This window comes from Lepeophtheirus salmonis, chromosome 6 (genome assembly GCF_016086655.4).
Source record: "Lepeophtheirus salmonis chromosome 6, UVic_Lsal_1.4, whole genome shotgun sequence".
Lineage (NCBI taxonomy): Eukaryota > Metazoa > Arthropoda > Copepoda > Siphonostomatoida > Caligidae > Lepeophtheirus > Lepeophtheirus salmonis.
The window spans coordinates 40,176,241-40,194,294 of record NC_052136.2 but is presented as its reverse complement, the minus strand read 5'-3'; the positions used below and the strand labels follow the sequence as shown (position 1 = coordinate 40,194,294).

The window sequence follows — 18,054 nt, the reverse complement described above, 5'->3', positions numbered from 1 at the left end:
AGGCAGAAACTAACACTCCATTCAACTTCGTTGGTGAAGGTACTAAATAAAAGTGTACGCTTTATTTTAGTACAGAAAGTATATCACAAACTAGAATACTCAACAAAAGTTAAATATACAAAAATAATAGTATGATACAAAGAAAGTCTTATTTTCAATAATTTTCATTATTAAAAATAGCTAACTAATATTTGGTAAAATTTGCTGAAAAGCCAATTGATTGTTAATAAAGCGAAAAAAATTTAAACACAATTGTTGTTTATTTCAGGATCAGAGGATTTTCTTGTGTTGATTTTGTTGTTCAGTTATCAAGGGGGCGTCCTAGAATCTCTGTTATCATCTCTCTTGCCTTTTCCGAGTATAACCACTAGATTCTTTAGACAGCCTGCAGCGATCTACTCCCTCTTGTCTAATCCAACAATTTGTTGGTGGAGAGTTAGTTATCAAAGTTACCGAGTGTAATGACATATTAAAGGGTGATGTATATCTGTAAGCAAGTCGTTCTTATTTCTTTTTATCTTCCTTCTTTTTTTCATAATTTTTGAATAGTCCCAATTATAATATTTTTTTCAAAAATAATTCAGAATTTTCAACATTTATCTACGTGTACCCTAGATTGGGGTCATTTTCGGCTTTTCCTTTTAAAATGAGTCAGCTTATGTTCAATTTCTTAAAAAAAATCAACCTATTCCCCCTCAAAAACAATCCTAGTTACGGTCCTGACTCCCACAATCATGTATGTATACAAAACAATCAGTTTTGTCTCTTAACAGCTGAAGATAAAGAGTTATGATTCCATAAAATATTTGATGAAACATTTTTTTTTGAGGATCCTATTCAGAAATCGATAGATTTGCCAAAATAAATATATGACAAAATTAGACTATGTCATAAGAATCAAATCAAAGTGATTAACATTATACGTAGAATTTATAAACCGAAAATGTGGACTAAGGATTAGAAATATACTTTTCTTACATAAAAAAAGCAGAATCAGCTCTTAGCGATCTTTGATTACTTCAACTACTACGAAAGCTAAATAATTATGAGGGCATTACAATCAAGTCTAACAAGTATAATAAAACAAAAAATATTATTTATTTTGTATTAAGAAACCATGTCATGTAAAAAAACATATGTAGGGCATACATAATGGTTTATTGGATTTGTTTTTGTTTTTAAATTATTTATTGCCTAATGTGAATTTCAAAATATATTCATGATACAAATTATGCTGCATGAATTCTATATATACTTACTTAAAAAACAATTGACTCTTATAAACTAACTTGACAATTATTTGCAAATTTTTATTATTGATGTCTCAATTATCATTACATTTGGTATTTTTTTAGCCATACAAAATAACTTTTACATAGCATGGGTAAGCTCAAATTATTTTTTCAGAGAGAGAGAGGGAAAAATTTGATACATCACTAAATTGGTTATGGTTATGACACAAGGATGTATAGACTCGACATGGAATGTCCCATATATTATATGTCAAAAACCATCTCAAATGAGGTACCAATCTCAGTATAATGATAAATTAAAGCAAACACATTTAAATTCGTGACTATGTTTTATTATCATTATTACATATTTCCATTGTATATTTTTGTACTGTAAATGTTTAGTGAATCATATATTTGGTACTGATACAAATATAATGAAAAAACGTGGAAAAACACAACTTGTTCATCTACTGTTTTTATATTACTAAAATAATGACAAATAACTAAAGTTCTTGTAATTCCTTTATACATTTATTTCACAATTTGTTTTTATTTAAATATATTCTTCATGTCATAATTATTCTACAAATCGAAAAATAGCCCTTAGTTGGTCAAAAATTTGAAAGGAAAAAAGGGGTACACTTTATATGTATAAAATATTTATTTATCAAGTGAATATTGCATTCCATTTAGCAAATATAATAAAAAATGTTGTAAGGGATAAAAAAGAATGAACATTTGTAATATGTCAAGTACAAATGCTCCTATTTGTCCTTTGTTCCTATCCAAATAACCTCAAACTATAAATTATTTTTGAGCATGATTATGTGGTTTGCAGAAATGGATTATGAATTTATTCTCTACACAAAACTTTCTACATTAAATTAAAAAAATATAGAGATATCATTAATATTAAAAATACAATGGTTGGGTAACGGTTTTTTTATTTAGCAGCACATAATTCTACATGAGTCGTTCGACATACTTATTTTTTTCATCGACAACTATTATATGGAGCCTTAGTGTAATCTCATTTTGCACTTAATATGTGAAAGCAAGATTAATGGTTGCTCAATCATTTGCTTGACGATAACTTCTTTTCTTAGAATAAGTGAAAATGTATTAAGCAAATCAAAAATATTATACTTATATCATTCAAATCTTTTTTAATCTTGTGGATACGATATAATTACTATTAGATCCATATTTCGATGTGAAAGATAACAGATAACGATTTCAACAATTAAAATCATGTTTTTACATTCATGAAAAGAAATCTTTTTTCAAGAATTTACAGGACTCTAAGTCTTTGAAATGGGAAATACTCAGGAAGTCAGCTAAAAATACATAACAGTGGTGTTAACTCTGTTGTTGTTGTTTTTTTACAGGAAGTTTATTCTCATGAAACATGCCAAGCTACACAATTTGCCCATCCTTGGCATTTGAAAATGATTTTTTTCCCAATCAGAAGAGGGCTATGCATTGTCAAGATGTGATAGATGGATTAGGGAAATAAATCTATCTAGTAATTGTATGCATAGGATTATGTCTTCGACTTCCCGAATAGCTGATGGAAGAAAATTCATAGCTCAAATTCAAATAGCCACAGGGTTTTTGTTTTTCAGCCCTCTATGTAAAGGTTGTGGTAAATTATTGGAATCTATTAGACACGCTTTTTTGGAATATCCACAAAACCTATTCTGATATCATTTATTATTTTAAACCTGAGAGGTCTGGAGGAAAATAATGTTTATATAATTACAGCAATAATTCTATTCAGCGTTTCATCAAAAAAATAAAGAAAGTACTCCTGAAGCTAGGTCGATAGGGAATGGTTTATTAAATGTTAAGAGCTACCTAGCAAAGAATATAACTGTAGGAGAACCTCCTACAAGCAAGTCTTTTGTTTACTTCATAATATCTATAGAGTCAAAATTAATTATTGTATTTTTGATGATTGATAATATTCAGAAAACAAAGGATTCGGCATTGATTTAATATGACATATCCTTTAATTTAGATTAGACGTGCGTCAAATACTCCTCTCAAAGACATCCCAAACTTCAAAATCTAGGTGGTTGAGGTCAGGGCTGGAGGAAACATAAAGACATGAACAATATATATTACATCAATTTAAGGATATAGTATATAAAAATTTATTTCCTAAAATTAATTAGGCGATTCACAAATCTTTTGTTCTTTCATTTATGGGTTGATAGTGTAGTCAATCACTCAAACCAGCTTCAATCATATTCTCCAACCTGGCCCTTAAAGTGGTAGAGGCGTTGATGAGGAACTCATTGTCCATCCTAACCACTACCACAAGAATGAAAGCCCACAAGGAATCAACAGTGTTACGTGTATGTTTATTTAACTCACTCTCTAAGACATAGCAGTTCAAGGGGTTCAGATCCATTGAGCTAGAAGACCCCATTTTCCTTTTCAGGAAATGCAGGATACATTTCAGGCAGTCTGGAGTGCGTTTTATCTCTCTAAGAACTATTTTCTCAGCAGGTGTTCCCGACCAATCAGACTTCTTGAATGCCTTGGTAACATCGTAAACAGTTGAATGGAAGGCTTTCTGATCTCTTTGGGCGTACGCCCGGCACAGAGATACACAATAATGCCTGCACAGTGTTTGTATTTGGAAGAAATCTCAAAGATTTTTTATTTTTCAAAATACAGTTTTGTCGGTCATATCTTATGTGTACACTTTTATATGAATAGATCTCTGGGGTACCAAGATATTGTGGTCTAAATTTGTTCCTGATTTAAAATGCCCTTTCTTTATATAAATATGTTTAAGTAAATTTAGTAGATTTAGAACAAATGGTACTATAGAAATCAAAAAAATTAAGCTTGTAGGAACCCCTTAATTTGGTTCAACATTTTTAAAATCAAAAATACTTTAACCCTTCGTTAGTTCCCGTTAAATTTGCCTAACGAGGGATTGAAATAAATAGATATTTTAGCAATAAATAACTTTAAGTGCCCTCAGTAATTGTTAGATATTATGATACCTATGGAATGGAAATATTTTTTGAATGTTGAGCGCAAAAAAAAAAGGGATTTTAGCGTTCAGTTCCACCAATTCTTGCGGCATTTACTTCTAAAATTGTAATCACATGCATAATCAGTGTGTCTACTCAAAAAAATAGTGTCGTCTAAATTGCTTCTGAACTTCTTGCAATTTTTCTAAAATTAACAGTTGCAAAGAATACAACGCCTATAGTCCAAACATCCTCTTCTTCTTTTCTTTTTTTTACATTTCAAGCCCTTTTCAAAATATTTTGTGTGCAATCGGGAAATACAACAAATTTGTGTTGACAATGGCCAAATTTATATTGTTAAATTCAAAAAATTGTTAAAATCTCAAAAAATATATTTATAATTTTTATTTATCAGTAGTTGTCCACCCGTACGTATAACAAATACGCTTGTCAAACATACCAACTTATTCACTAATATGTATATATGTCTCAACAAATTAGTCAACAGAAACCTGTTTATCTTATATAATTCAATTAACAAGTAATCTGAATAAGTGAATGGAATTGAGTTATTAAAAATTAAAAATACAGATTCAGAGTCCTTGAAATATTTTCCGACTTCACATCTTTGGAAGGAAAAATATATCTGGTCCGTGTATATGTTTGCTTAAGCGAATTAATTTAACGCTAACTTAGAAAGAATGCTTTGAAGTGGTGTTAAAAATCTTATTTGCTAGAATTTGCCTAGAACCAAATGCATCTAAATCGCTACATATCTTATATTAAATTTTTTATAATCAATCAACCTTACAACCAGAAGCATGATTTTAGTCCTTAGCAGCCTATGTAAATCAAAGGATCAAAAGTAATCTATTAGTTCACTTGATAAAATTATAGAAAACTGTGATTTGTTTGGATAGTTCTAAATTAGCTCAATACTATTTCGAAAATAAAAATTAAATATCAGCTTTACAGTTTTATTTCACTATGCTTTGATAAGAGAGTCCACCAATTCAAACTTATTTACAAACACCATGTAACAAAAATATATTTTGTCTTCTTTATTAATTGATAGTTAAACGGAAAAATAAAAAAGCTTAACTCTAAAAAAAAAAAAAAAAAAAAAAAAAAACCCATGCACATGCCTTACTAAAAGCATCTCTGAGAAAATAGAACACTTTTTTACGGAACACTTCAAGTCTTTCACAATTTGTATCAGTAATTAGACACTAGGGATAATTGTGTAATCAAAGGTGTTCCTAGTTTTTATGACGTCATCATCTCTCTTAAAATACAAACTCATCCCAAGGAAAAAATTAAAGTGTTTAGGGGGAATGCAGTTTCATAAAAAGGACGTCATGTATTGATAACAATAATGCACACCTTTTCATTGTAATTGTCTTTCAAAAATGAGATACCAATAGCTCCTTGCTCCAGCACTAATGATGATCAGTAACAAAAGTGCACATGTTAGTTACATATGTGCATTAGTCTGTACTTCCATAGGTACTTGTCATTAAAACTATATAGCTACACAATACTATATCAATTAATATACAGGGAGCGGGGATCAAATTGTTGCCTACTTTAAACCTTGATAACTTGAAGACGACATTATCAAATAAAAACCGGTTACCAAATGGGAAAGCTATTCTCGTCAGCTGATGATATGTAGTTCAGTTGGCATCATGCCGTCATAATATGAGGAGATAAAGAGCTATAAGTGGAACTAGGAGCTTTCGAGGTCCGCCGTAGTCATGGCATTGGTTAATAATGGAGGTGAAATCTCCAATTCAGCGATTGCTTCAACCTTAGGAGTGAATTTACGGACTGTTCAGTGTATCCGTAAGAAGCTAGAGGACACCTGGGATGTTGATGCCACCACAAAGAGGGCACCTAAGGAGGAGGGCGCCGACAGGAAGGTCAAGGACACCGACTTTGTTGACAAGGTGAAGAAGATGGTTTAGGATTACCCTACCAGGTCCATGAAGGCCATGGCGAGGGATCTGGGCTGCCCTGGGTGGGGCAACAGGACTCAGCACCCTGTCATGTGTCCAAAATCTCCATGCAGTGGTTAACCGAGAACTGTTATGACGTCGTAACCAAGGATTTGTGGCCTCCTAACTCTCCCGACCTTAATCCTTTGGACTATTTTGTCTGGGGTTATGTCGAGAGACATACCAATAGACATCCCCATAGCACCAAGGTCAGCCTGATGGACTCCATCAAGGAGGTATTGGGCAATATGGACAATGAGATGGTCAGAAGAGCCTGCGGCCGGTTCAGAGGCCGTTATTGATGGCAATGGTGATTATATCGAATGAATGGCTACTGTATAACTATATGCTCGTCATAGTTTTGATTTTCAATAAAAAAGTTAAAAAATGTATATTTTGTGTTGTTTTTTGTAGAAAAATATTTTGGCGACAATTTGATCCCCCCTCCCTTTACCTGGTTTCACATGCGTAGGAAGTATAATTAACCGATTGAAAAAATAATGCCTTACACCCATACCATATCTGGGAACTAAATTTATCTTAATTTTTCTTAAAATATATGGTAGCTTGAATTCGAGTTTTTTTCACAACACATTGCTTAAATTTGGGTCTCATTGCAGGATTTTTTATTTTTGCTCAGTAAAATGAATAATATATAATCATATTTAACCCTAAATTAAATTTTCATCATAACTTTTTTGTAACATTGGGAATTTATAAAAAACACTATAATATATCAATTTAAAAATTCCTTTTTACCAAAATTCATTTAAGAATAGTGATAATTGAAAGACAGTTATTATGTTTAAAGTTATTACTTTTTAGTATGAAATGTGAATTGTATTGATATTTTGTACTTATTTTCAGATATCGAGCCATAATGACTCCACTTCGTGATAAGCCCACCAAATTTGTGGCCAAAATTGTTATTTTCTTCATATGGCTCATTGGTGTAATCATCGCATTACCTATGGGATTATTTCATCGATTCGAAAATGTTTTTGACGAGAGCAACGGAGGAACCAAGCCCTTTTGCACTCCCGTCCCACCCAACGTCAATAACATAGTCGTAGAAGAGTATGACACCAGGTCTGAGGACTACAAAAGTGTGGATACCGACACAAACAGTGAATGGAAAAATACTACACATATTGCCTCAGTAGTAAGCTTACCTCCAACTAAAAATCTGTATGAAATCTACTCTCTGAGCCTCATCATCATTCAGTATGTCATTCCCCTCACCGTCATCTCATATGTATACATTAAAATGGGAATTAAGCTTTGGATGAATCGAACTCCGGGATCTGCGCAGGATAGGCGGGATCAAACCATTTTGCAAAATAAGAAGCGAGTAAGACTTTATCAAGATTATTTTGCATATTCATAAATTTTACAATATATATTTCCAGGTAATCAAGATGCTTATCATAGTTGTCTGTATATTTGGCATCTGTTGGCTTCCTTGGCATTTATTCTACCTATGTCAACTATTTGCTCCAAGCATACTAAAGTAAGTAAGGTTTTACTGTACAAAAGAGACCGTTTCCTGATTGGAAAAAGGATTTTATATTCAATTTGCCTTTTTTTCTTTGAAATGGTGTTAAAAATGTTATAAGGGGACAGTTTCATCTTTGATGCCACCCCTCAACTTCATTTCTTTTCTTTTTTTCTCCGTTAAAGTACTTACAGTTCGAAGGACCGACAGTTTTTATTTACTATCGATGCACACACCACATCATTAGCAAAGTGTAAATTGTAAAAAAAAAAAAAAAATACTCGTGTAATTCTTGAATATAATTTTTTGAATATAGAATTGAATAATTTATAATTTTTGAATATATATAGTATTTGAGATTTCATATTATTTATTCTATATATTTAAATTAAGTATATATTATCAAACAATTTTGATTCAAGATTTCCAGTATAAATATCAATAAGGAGAAACACTACAAAAAGACTATCTACATTTTTAGATTATACAAATAGACAGATATATGTTCTCCCCTTAACTGCTCCCACTAGACTCATCTTACAATTATTATAACTACCAGCCAAGTCTATAAAATACATTATTACACATTTTAGTACATATACGAGGGTCTTCTGAAAAGTTTCCGACCTCAAGGTGATGATGGTAGTACAAGTAACTCAAAGCTAGTAAAAACTGTTTAACATCTGTTGACTGACTAAACTTTCAGCCATTTTGGACGAGCAGTTGTTATGTAAAAGTCGTTTGAGTAAGTTGATGTGAGTGTTTCTGTGAAAAATGAGAAAATCCAATCGAACTCGCAGAAATTGAGCTAAAAAGAAACAGTGTATCGTGAACAATTATTTTGCAAACAATACGCCGAGTCCTATTTGAACGGGTTACAGAGATGGGAGAGTCGCTGGGAGAAGGGTGTAGAGTAATAAGGGGACTATGTTGAAAAATGCAGGAAAAATCTTTGTATCTTTGTTAGGGTGGAAACTTTTCATACCAACTTCGTATGTATATAGATATATTTAAGGGAACTCATTTAAAAGACAAATGTTCATTTATTTGAATTAACATTTATTATCTCTTCTTTTTTTTTCTTATAGGTACCGCTACATTAATATTGTTTTTTTCATTTGTCATTGGTTGGCAATGAGTAACAGCTGCTACAATCCTTTTATTTATGGAATATATAGTGTAAGTTACATTATTAATTTATGTTATATGTCAATGTGTATTTATGGTAACTGGGAAGGATTAAATTGTCAAACTCCTTGCAAGTGTGAATTAAAAGAAAAAAAAGGATATGTTGATTACTTGCATGAATTTAGTTCCGCTATTAATTATTACTCCCCTAACATATTAGCAAACAAGGAACACTATATTTTAAAAGGAAGGGATTTTAAATCAGGAACAAGTTAAGATCTCAATATCTTGCCAACACAAATATATATGTTTATAAAAGTGTGACAAAACTGTATAAGAAATAATACAAAATTCTGGAGATGTCCTCCAAATACGAACTCCATGTGGCCATTATTATGTGCCTCCGTGCTGGGCGCTCGACCAATGATGCTAATAACTCTATAAATAACTATGACACGGAAATTATGTATATGTAGCTATGGAGGCAGAAAAAGCCATCATTGGCAATTTAATACGCACCGATAGGACCACCATGGACATCATGAAGGCCTTAAACATCAGCAAGGCCATAGTCTGTCGGATCAAAATTGTTTGGGTGATGAGGACAACCTTAAAGACAAACCCAAGAATTGAAGGTCATAGCCGACTCCTTGATGATGTTGAAGGAAAACGTGATCCCATCGATCACCAAGACAAGGAAGAAGTCCAACAAGGCCACGTATGTATTTTAGGTAGACGGGGCTCCGATCTGTACTGCTAATATTATACAAGAGTGCAACATGAACTTCTTTTCCAAGAACCATTAGCCCCCTCAGAGCCCAGATCTGAATCCACTGGATTACTCCATTTGTTCTCAAATTGAGAGAAAGCCCGGCAAAGTCCGCCACCCGAATATTTATACCTTAAAGACCTCTGTTAACCATCAGGGGAAATTCATGAAAAATGACTACGTTGCGAATGTGTACAAGGGGCTCCGGAGCCGGTTGGAGGGTGTCATTGAGGCTGAATAGTTTATGGTTAATAAATTATAATATAAAATTTTCCATGTGTACAACATCATCCTGATCAATTATGATTATTTTAATGACTACTTAGAGGCAAGTCTCAGTACTTTTTTACACCCGGTATTAATGTTAAGAGAACTGATGTCATGCTAAAATTTTAAATAGGCTCTGTTTATACACATCGGTTAATAAAAAATATTTTTAAGAATATATTTGGGCAAAGAAAATGTGGCCTCTAGCTTGCCAGATATGAACCCTTTCGACTACTTTTTGTGATGTTTCTTGGAGAGACTGTCGAAAAAACGTGCATATTATACTTTTGACTCCTTGCAGGCTTCCATTCTGGAGGAAGTGACCAACATGGAGAGGGGGTTCCTTATCAAGGAACTTTTCCAGACTCAGGGCCAGGTTGAAGACTGTAATTGAAGCTGTAGGGGATTGGTTTGAGTGATTGACTTACCAACGGGCCAATACAATTCATGGAAGTGCAAAAAATTTGTAAATTGTTGAGTTAATTTTGAGAAATAAATTCTTATATACATTATTCTTAAATTTAAAATCCCCGCCCTGTATATAGTGATCTCAGTGAGGAAATATGCTTAGAGTTGAAAAAAATAAGATCTGCCATTGTGTAAAAAGCACACCAAAAGTTAACACTGACAATTTCAATAATGTTTGAGAGGAAAGCAGCTTAGCTGACATGACGTTTCGTTAAATTAGCTCCGAGAAGCTGTGAGATATGGGAATAATTTCCGTTACTACTCTATACCTAACTAAGAAGAAACATAAATTACTCCAATCTTGATCCTCAATTCTAATTTCAATCCAACAAGAACTGTATCACCCCAAAAAATATATAGTCTTAATCTCCGTCTTTTATGAGTACAAGCACCAGTGATTAATTTATCATAAAATGTTATTTCTTTAAGAATTAGAGATTAATGATCAAAGGTTTGGAAATTCAGCATCACTGTTCAGGTTTCAACCACAAAAAAATTAGCACACTCGTTTAAGGTCTTTTTTTTACAATTCTAGATATGTTGTCTCTCAAAGTTATCAGCAAATAAATACTTTTTTTTTAAATTTCGTTCAATAAGATTTTGACAATTTTTACATCTCCAGAAGTAACCACGAATTCATCAAATAAGGATAGTATGACTAATGATTCGTATGGGGATTTTAAGTCTAAGTCCATGTAACGGACACAGAATGGAATAGAGGATCGACATCGGAGTAACTCCTGATCCAGAGTCAGATTTGTCTGTGATTCCTTTCCCTCATAGCTACTGGCAGCCAATCTTTTAAAACTTCATGACGGCCTAACTTTTCTCCTTCCACAAACATTCTTTAAATTGTCTGGTAAGCATGTCATTCTTGGGTACTTTTTATGCATAACAAAATCCATAGAATTTATAAATCTATATAACAAATCAGAAAAGTACTTTAGAAGAATTATCCAAACAAATGTAAGAGCATTCAAATTTATTTTCAAAATAAATTGTGAAACTGTTCATTGCAAAATATTCATTTAAGTAACTGAAGGAAAAGCTTGAATCAAAGTATTAATGCATATTTAATCATATGACTGTATTCTAAAAGTCTTTGTTGACAATAATATAAATATCTAAGATTCCTTTTAAATTCAAAAAGATATAACGAGTTGGCTCTTATCGAAAGATATTGTTCGACTAAGTGTGAATATTTCGAACGCTTCTTTTTGTAAAAACATTTCACGTGATGTTTTCGTAGAGATAACATGTTTTTTACAGATAATTGATTATTTACAATTATCATTGCTTAGAAAATGAAAGCTTGCATAACTTTCAATTTTAGCTCATGGAGTTAATTTTAAGTGTAAATGTATACACCACAGCTTAAAAATGAACATATTTTGTAACTGACAGAAAAAATCCGTGAAAATGCAAGCATGACGCCATAACAAATCAAATTTGAATAGAAGACTACTTCCCAAATAACTATGAAAATATATTATATAAAACGATTTGTATATCAATCATTGGGACCGATCCTTAACTGTCGGTTACTCAAATAATTATGTGAGCGAACTCAGTTCTACCAAATTTGGTCTCATGCCAGAGTTTTAAATTATTGTGGTTTAAGTTAAAAGTTATCAAACCCATGTTTATCCGTAAAAACAACATTTTTAAGAATTTTGCGTAATGGTCTAAAAATGATTACTGAGTCAACTAATCATCCCAAGCTATACTATAAGCATTATTGTGAATTAAGTTAAACATCTTTTTGTATTCAATATGTATCCTTCTAAAACATCTAAATGTAAAGTAATTTTAAGAAAATTTTAAAAAAATCACCGTGTATGAAAGTATCAAAGTATCATAGACATATGTATGTCTATGTTTTCAGTGTATGAACAATAGGGTACGCCATCTATCTGATAGTATTTTTAAAACTAAAAATAAAACAAAATTTTAAATATATACTACCATTATGAAACAAAAAATTTTCTTTTCTGATTTATTAAACAAGTTTTATGGCCTTTAGGAAAAAGGAAATTATGTTTTCCCGCCCTGTATAAGGAAATTGTTGTAGTAAAAAAAGTGATAACTAAGTCTATTTGAAGAATCTAAAATACTTGTGCTGATAAGGCTACTACAATATTTGAATTACTCTGTGGCCCCAAATTTTAAACCCTTCTGTTCTAACGGAAACAAAAAGCTCGGCATGTCTTATTACTTAAGACACCAAGCTATAGACTTTTACACTAACTGGTAGATAATATATTTGTATGTTAGCTCATGGTCTATTGATTAAATCAATCTTCCCCAATATAGGCTTTAATTAAATTTAAATGAAGAATTATGGTAAACCATCAACCTGTTAAACTATATAATAAAGTTTTACAAGAAACTAATTCAATTGGTAAGCTCGAATACTTCTCTGTAATATTAGTGAAAAGGATGGCAATAAATATATTTTAAGTCTCATTTTATTAAGGACCAATACATTCCTTATAGTTGACTTGTATTAAGTCTCATTAAAATGTTCAAATACTCAAAATTATGTTTCTTAAAATACATCATTTACATGTCATTGTAATCATAAGAGTATAGTTGGTAATAAAATTACCAGTGATGTAATGTAGTAAGACGTTTTGTGACTTGGACAAAAATTGTAGCATGTACAATATTCTTATACAAGTTACAACTTATGCCCTTTATTACATTTTTATGGAAAAATAAGGAAAAATGATAATTAAATTATTCAATCTTAATTTTTTAATACTGAGTCTAACAAAATTTAATTTTATATAATAATAAATGATCATTCACAAAACCACGTAGTCTCATAAGGGATAAGGTAGATCCGTTCTAAAACCACGTAGATCCTTGATGATTATGAATGATCATTTTAAAACTACGTAGACTTGAATAAAGTATTAAAATAACATCAATGAAAAAAATTAAAAATCATTGTTAAAAAGTTTTTTTTTTTTTTTTTTTTTTTTGCATTAACCAATCAAGATTTATTTCAACTTTTTCCTTTATTGGCTTAGGCCCATCAAGTATATTATTTACATATTTTTGAAAGACCTATTTTTAAAATCGGAATTACATAATTATTTATAAAATAGATATTTCATATACTTCTTCTTCTTTTTGTCCGGTAATTACAATGAAAATGAAGACATAATATCGTGCATTTTGCAGTATTATTTTTTTTAAATATCGACAATTAAGCTAGATTTATCTAGCATCGGCATATCTAAGGTCTAAAATCAAATTTTTATCTATATTTAGTTACTTTACATAGACCAAGAAAAATGTGCATAATATCAGTTTGCTTATGTTTTGATAAAAAGGTCAAATTAGAAGATGTATATATCATATACAGCCCCATATTAATGTTAATTTAAAAAGTAGATGAATCATCTGTTAACAGAGCTTATGTTCAATAACAGCCCCATAATGTATATGTGAATATATTTAATGTTGAGCATAAACTAAAACAGACAATATAATATGTAAATTGCCAGATCTTTCAAAGTTTTACGTATGACTTTAATAGCAAATGTTGTTTCCCTTAAAAATAAAACAGAATAGTACACTAAGAAATTTAATAAAAAATTTAAAAAAAGGAACTGAGAAGCATGGATAAAATAATAATACTGTGAACTCGGAAATGACAAGGTAGGTAAATTAGTATAGTACAATGTTGATTTTTTATTAAGTTTTTGATATTAAAAACAATATATGGATTATAATCGACCAATGGCCATGGTCAAAGAGATAAACTAAAACTTGACTCACCTTGTTAATGAATGAATCGCTTAATCATACTACTAAGTACTTATTTTGAATTTTTATATGTTTCTGCTGTTTTTCCCATGCTTTAAGATGTGAGAAGCTCGAAAATCATTGTTTTAGGGATAAAAATATGTCCTATAACATGCCTCATCGGCCTTAATGTTTTTCTAAGATGACATTTTTGCGGATTTGAGTAGTTTTTGGACAAAACGTATAGATAAAACACACGATTGAATGTCAAAATAGACATTAAACTAAAATGTAATTATTTTGGACTAATACTTTACATATATTTTATTACCAAAGTATTAAAATTGCCAATACAAAGAAAGTAAAGAGAAAAAGGTAGGTGTGAGAATGGCAGTTCTAAAAATGTATACTTTGTTCTGTGAATGTTCTCCTATTTTTACTACAATTTTTAGGGAAAAAATATAAATATTTTTGAAGGACTGTATAATCATCTCTATTTTTTATGTTGAGATAATTTTGGTAATACCAATTTGAAAATCGGAATAATAACCTTTTATATTATTTTATAAACTTTTTATAAAAGCCTGAAATATATCCAAACTCAAAAAAGCATATTTTTGAATAGGTCTTACATAAAACATAAAAGCAGGCGGGAATAAAATCTATTTTAAGTTAAAAAAAAATTATATGATTTTTGTAAAGGACATTGTGCACCATTATATTATTAACATTATTTGGAGTTACAATGATTGAGGCTTTGATGTTTTTCATTAGGCTTCTCATTAAAAATTTCAGGCCTTCAAAGATGCGGTTTTCTTCATTAAAGCAAACTTATTTATATGATTAACATTATTTATTGAATTTTTGTCAAACGTGATAAAGTAATTAAAAACCACGGATTTCCCCAAATGAATAAAAAATTGGTAATATATTGTAAAGAGCAGAATTTAATCAATTATTTTAGCTAATTTATCGATTTTTATTAAGAAAATTCCAGCCTTATTTGAGGTTGAAACACATATGTATATATGTAGATTAGTTACGAGATTATGATAGTAGAAATGATGGACCATTTCAGTATTTCAGTGTTCTATTGAGATATCTGGCTTTGTACTGAGTCTACAATTTTTGCAAATTTTCCACTGGATTTCCTGAGACTCTACAGGAAAAGGTAACCATAAGGCGTCCGCAGTACTCAGGCGTCGAAAAAAATGATGTTGCAAAGAAGATTATCGACTGTGCAGATTTTTTTTAAATAACAAGGATCATACATTCTCAACCAAAACAAAGAGAAATAGAATCGTGACATCAAGGCTGGACATGTGCCTCTTTAGGAGCAATGGGGGATGCAAACCATTAAATGATTTATATACTTCTAAACTTCATCTCTGATCTTAAATCAATTCTCTTAGAATTTGCATCTACGAATGAGAGGAGACACAACAAAAGATGGATTCTGAATAGTACAATTCTGAAAGACAGTGTATTCAAGGAAAAACTGCATGGTGTACTCAGATTCAGATTATGGAGGGAATGGAGATTTCAAAGGAGTTAGAAAAAACTTGGAAAATAATTGCAAAGTCCTTTACATGTGCCAAGCCGTCTAACAAAACACGCAATTAAAAGTCTACATGCCACACAAGAATTAAGCTCCGGAAATTAGGCAAAAGAGATTATTGATGTAATCAAAAAAATATATAACAAAAGGAAAAAATCCCCTGTTAAATTGGGGATAGGTATTGAAATTTATCAAATGTTTGGGGAGAGTTAACACTAAATTTAAAAAAATTATTTAAACATATACTTTTACAAGGATTATTTCCTTCATTTTTGAAGTTAAGGCCTGCTCATAACAATTCCAAAATACGACAAAGAACACTGATATGTCAAAAAATTGAGACCAATCGCCCTACAGAGCACAATTTATAAAATATTTCCTCGTGTGGTGTCGAAAGTCTAAATTCGACAATTCTCAATATTATTGGCAAGTCTCAGAGAGGTTTTATAAAAGGATGTAGGATGGAAGACGTCAACGCTAATTTACAAACAAAGTTAAAAAAAAGTAACAACTGCAGTATGATTGCCATCGATCTTGAAAAAGCATTTGATTCAATATCGCAACAACATAAGATTAAAACACAAAAATAAGGTTTGGAAATTTTATGACACGAGTAATGGCCTCAATGATGGTCCGATAAAAAACACAATACGTTATGAATGAAAACTTATGAGCCTTCTAGTTGTCAAGAGGCTGTAAACAAGGAGATCCGATAGCCGGGTTGTTATTCCTAATTGCAGCAGATCCTCTTCTTAATCAAATAAATAATAGCAAGTTATGGAGAAAAAGCCAACCTAGGGTGGTCTTTCTATATATGCCTACGCAGACGTTATATATGTAATAATCATTGACAATAGCATCATAGTCGACCATTATTACAAATAATACATACATCTCAAATATAGGTGAAAGGCTTAAAATTAAAGGAATTTGGGATCCACTATGTCATAGATAACACCCTAAATGAAGAAAACTGTCATTAAGCCATGAAGTCGATTTTTCAAAAACTAAGTGTAGTTGGTTATATAAATAAACTTATTTTTAATACAAATGAAACGTTCCAACTGGTTGAACTATCTTTTCGCCTAAATGCACCTTTAACATTTACAGGAGTGAATCCTTCGATTCTGAGAAATGGTATAGAAGTTCTTGAAGACCTGGAGGGATTGCATCAAAATCTTCTAGCTACATTAACTTTTAAAAGGGTTACGTGGTTACAGAGGAAAAATAAGTTCAAACTACCACGTTTAAATTATATCTCATTCAGGAGTCAGGTAAAAACAAAGAGTGTTAAACTAATTCGAAGATTATGGTTGCAGTCGTCATTAGATGTGGTGAAGTCGGTATTAAATCGCAGGAACGTTGATGTCTCCGCTCCCAGACTTGTATGGGCTAGACATATTTTCTCCTTACTCCATCTTGAGAAATAGTTCGCGTATCGAGTAGTGATAGGAACACTAAAGGTATGAGGATAACTATCCGATAACCTACTTACTATTTTTGTAATTCAGAAAGATAGACAGCTTCTCACCTTCTGTGTGAGGGCCCAGTTTTAAAATCTGTTTTCTCTTCTCTTGGAGTGCTGGTAAAGGAATGCTTTGGAGACTGAGTAAACAGAAAGGACTTTTTCAAACTAGCTTCCAAAGACCAAAATATATCATCATGATGTGGTCGTGAAAATTCAATTCTGCATCTGCGCCAATACAGCATCCAGCTCAAAGCTCGACGGTGGGGGGATAAATATTTTAAGAAACTATAATGGCACGTTAAATAGAATTAAACTTAGGTCTTTCATATTTTAATGAATATTGGTTCGAGTTTGTCATGTTTTTTATTACTCTATTGTAGATGTATGTAATATTTTCAAAGATTTCAATTTTTTTGAAATAAATTTTGGCTATGGAAAAAAAAATCAACTGTAGTAATTCGATACCCGCTTACCACAACTATCTTATTTTTCAAAGTTAAATTAATAAAAAAGTTTATACCGTTTTAAAAAAAGTATATATTTTATTCTTTGCCAATGATGTATATATATTATGTGGGTATAAAAATAATCAACAATTAACTATCCTAGGTATATTGCGTTGCATGATAGCTCATTAAATGATCACACATAAGCTTACATTATTAAGATTTAAAATCACTAGTAGATATATAACATTGCACTAGCATACAAATTTTATTTAAAGGGATATATTTGACAGAAAAATCTTGTGATAGTCATAAGAGATTTAGGAAATCCCTTTATTTTAATAAGATAATATTATTAAACAAAGGGATATTATAAATATTTACTTAAGTTAACATTTTGGTAAAAACCAGTGGCATCAATAACCCTATTTTTTATGGAGGGGGTTGAACACCCATAAAGATTCTACAGCATCCCCC

The 18,054-nt window shown here is 31.2% G+C and overlaps 1 protein-coding gene across 2 annotated transcripts in view; it reads left to right on the top strand.

The window, feature by feature from the left end:
* Positions 1-18,054, top strand: part of LOC121120034 (RYamide receptor) — a 200,189-nt gene that overhangs the window by 175,551 nt on the left and 6,584 nt on the right. For both annotated transcript variants that reach the window (XM_071889431.1, XM_040714884.2), the window contains 3 exons: positions 7,090-7,573; positions 7,632-7,732; positions 8,806-8,896. In XM_071889431.1, the coding sequence (XP_071745532.1) occupies positions 7,090-7,573; positions 7,632-7,732; positions 8,806-8,896 (676 nt within the window). The remainder of the gene's footprint in view (positions 1-7,089; positions 7,574-7,631; positions 7,733-8,805; positions 8,897-18,054) is intronic.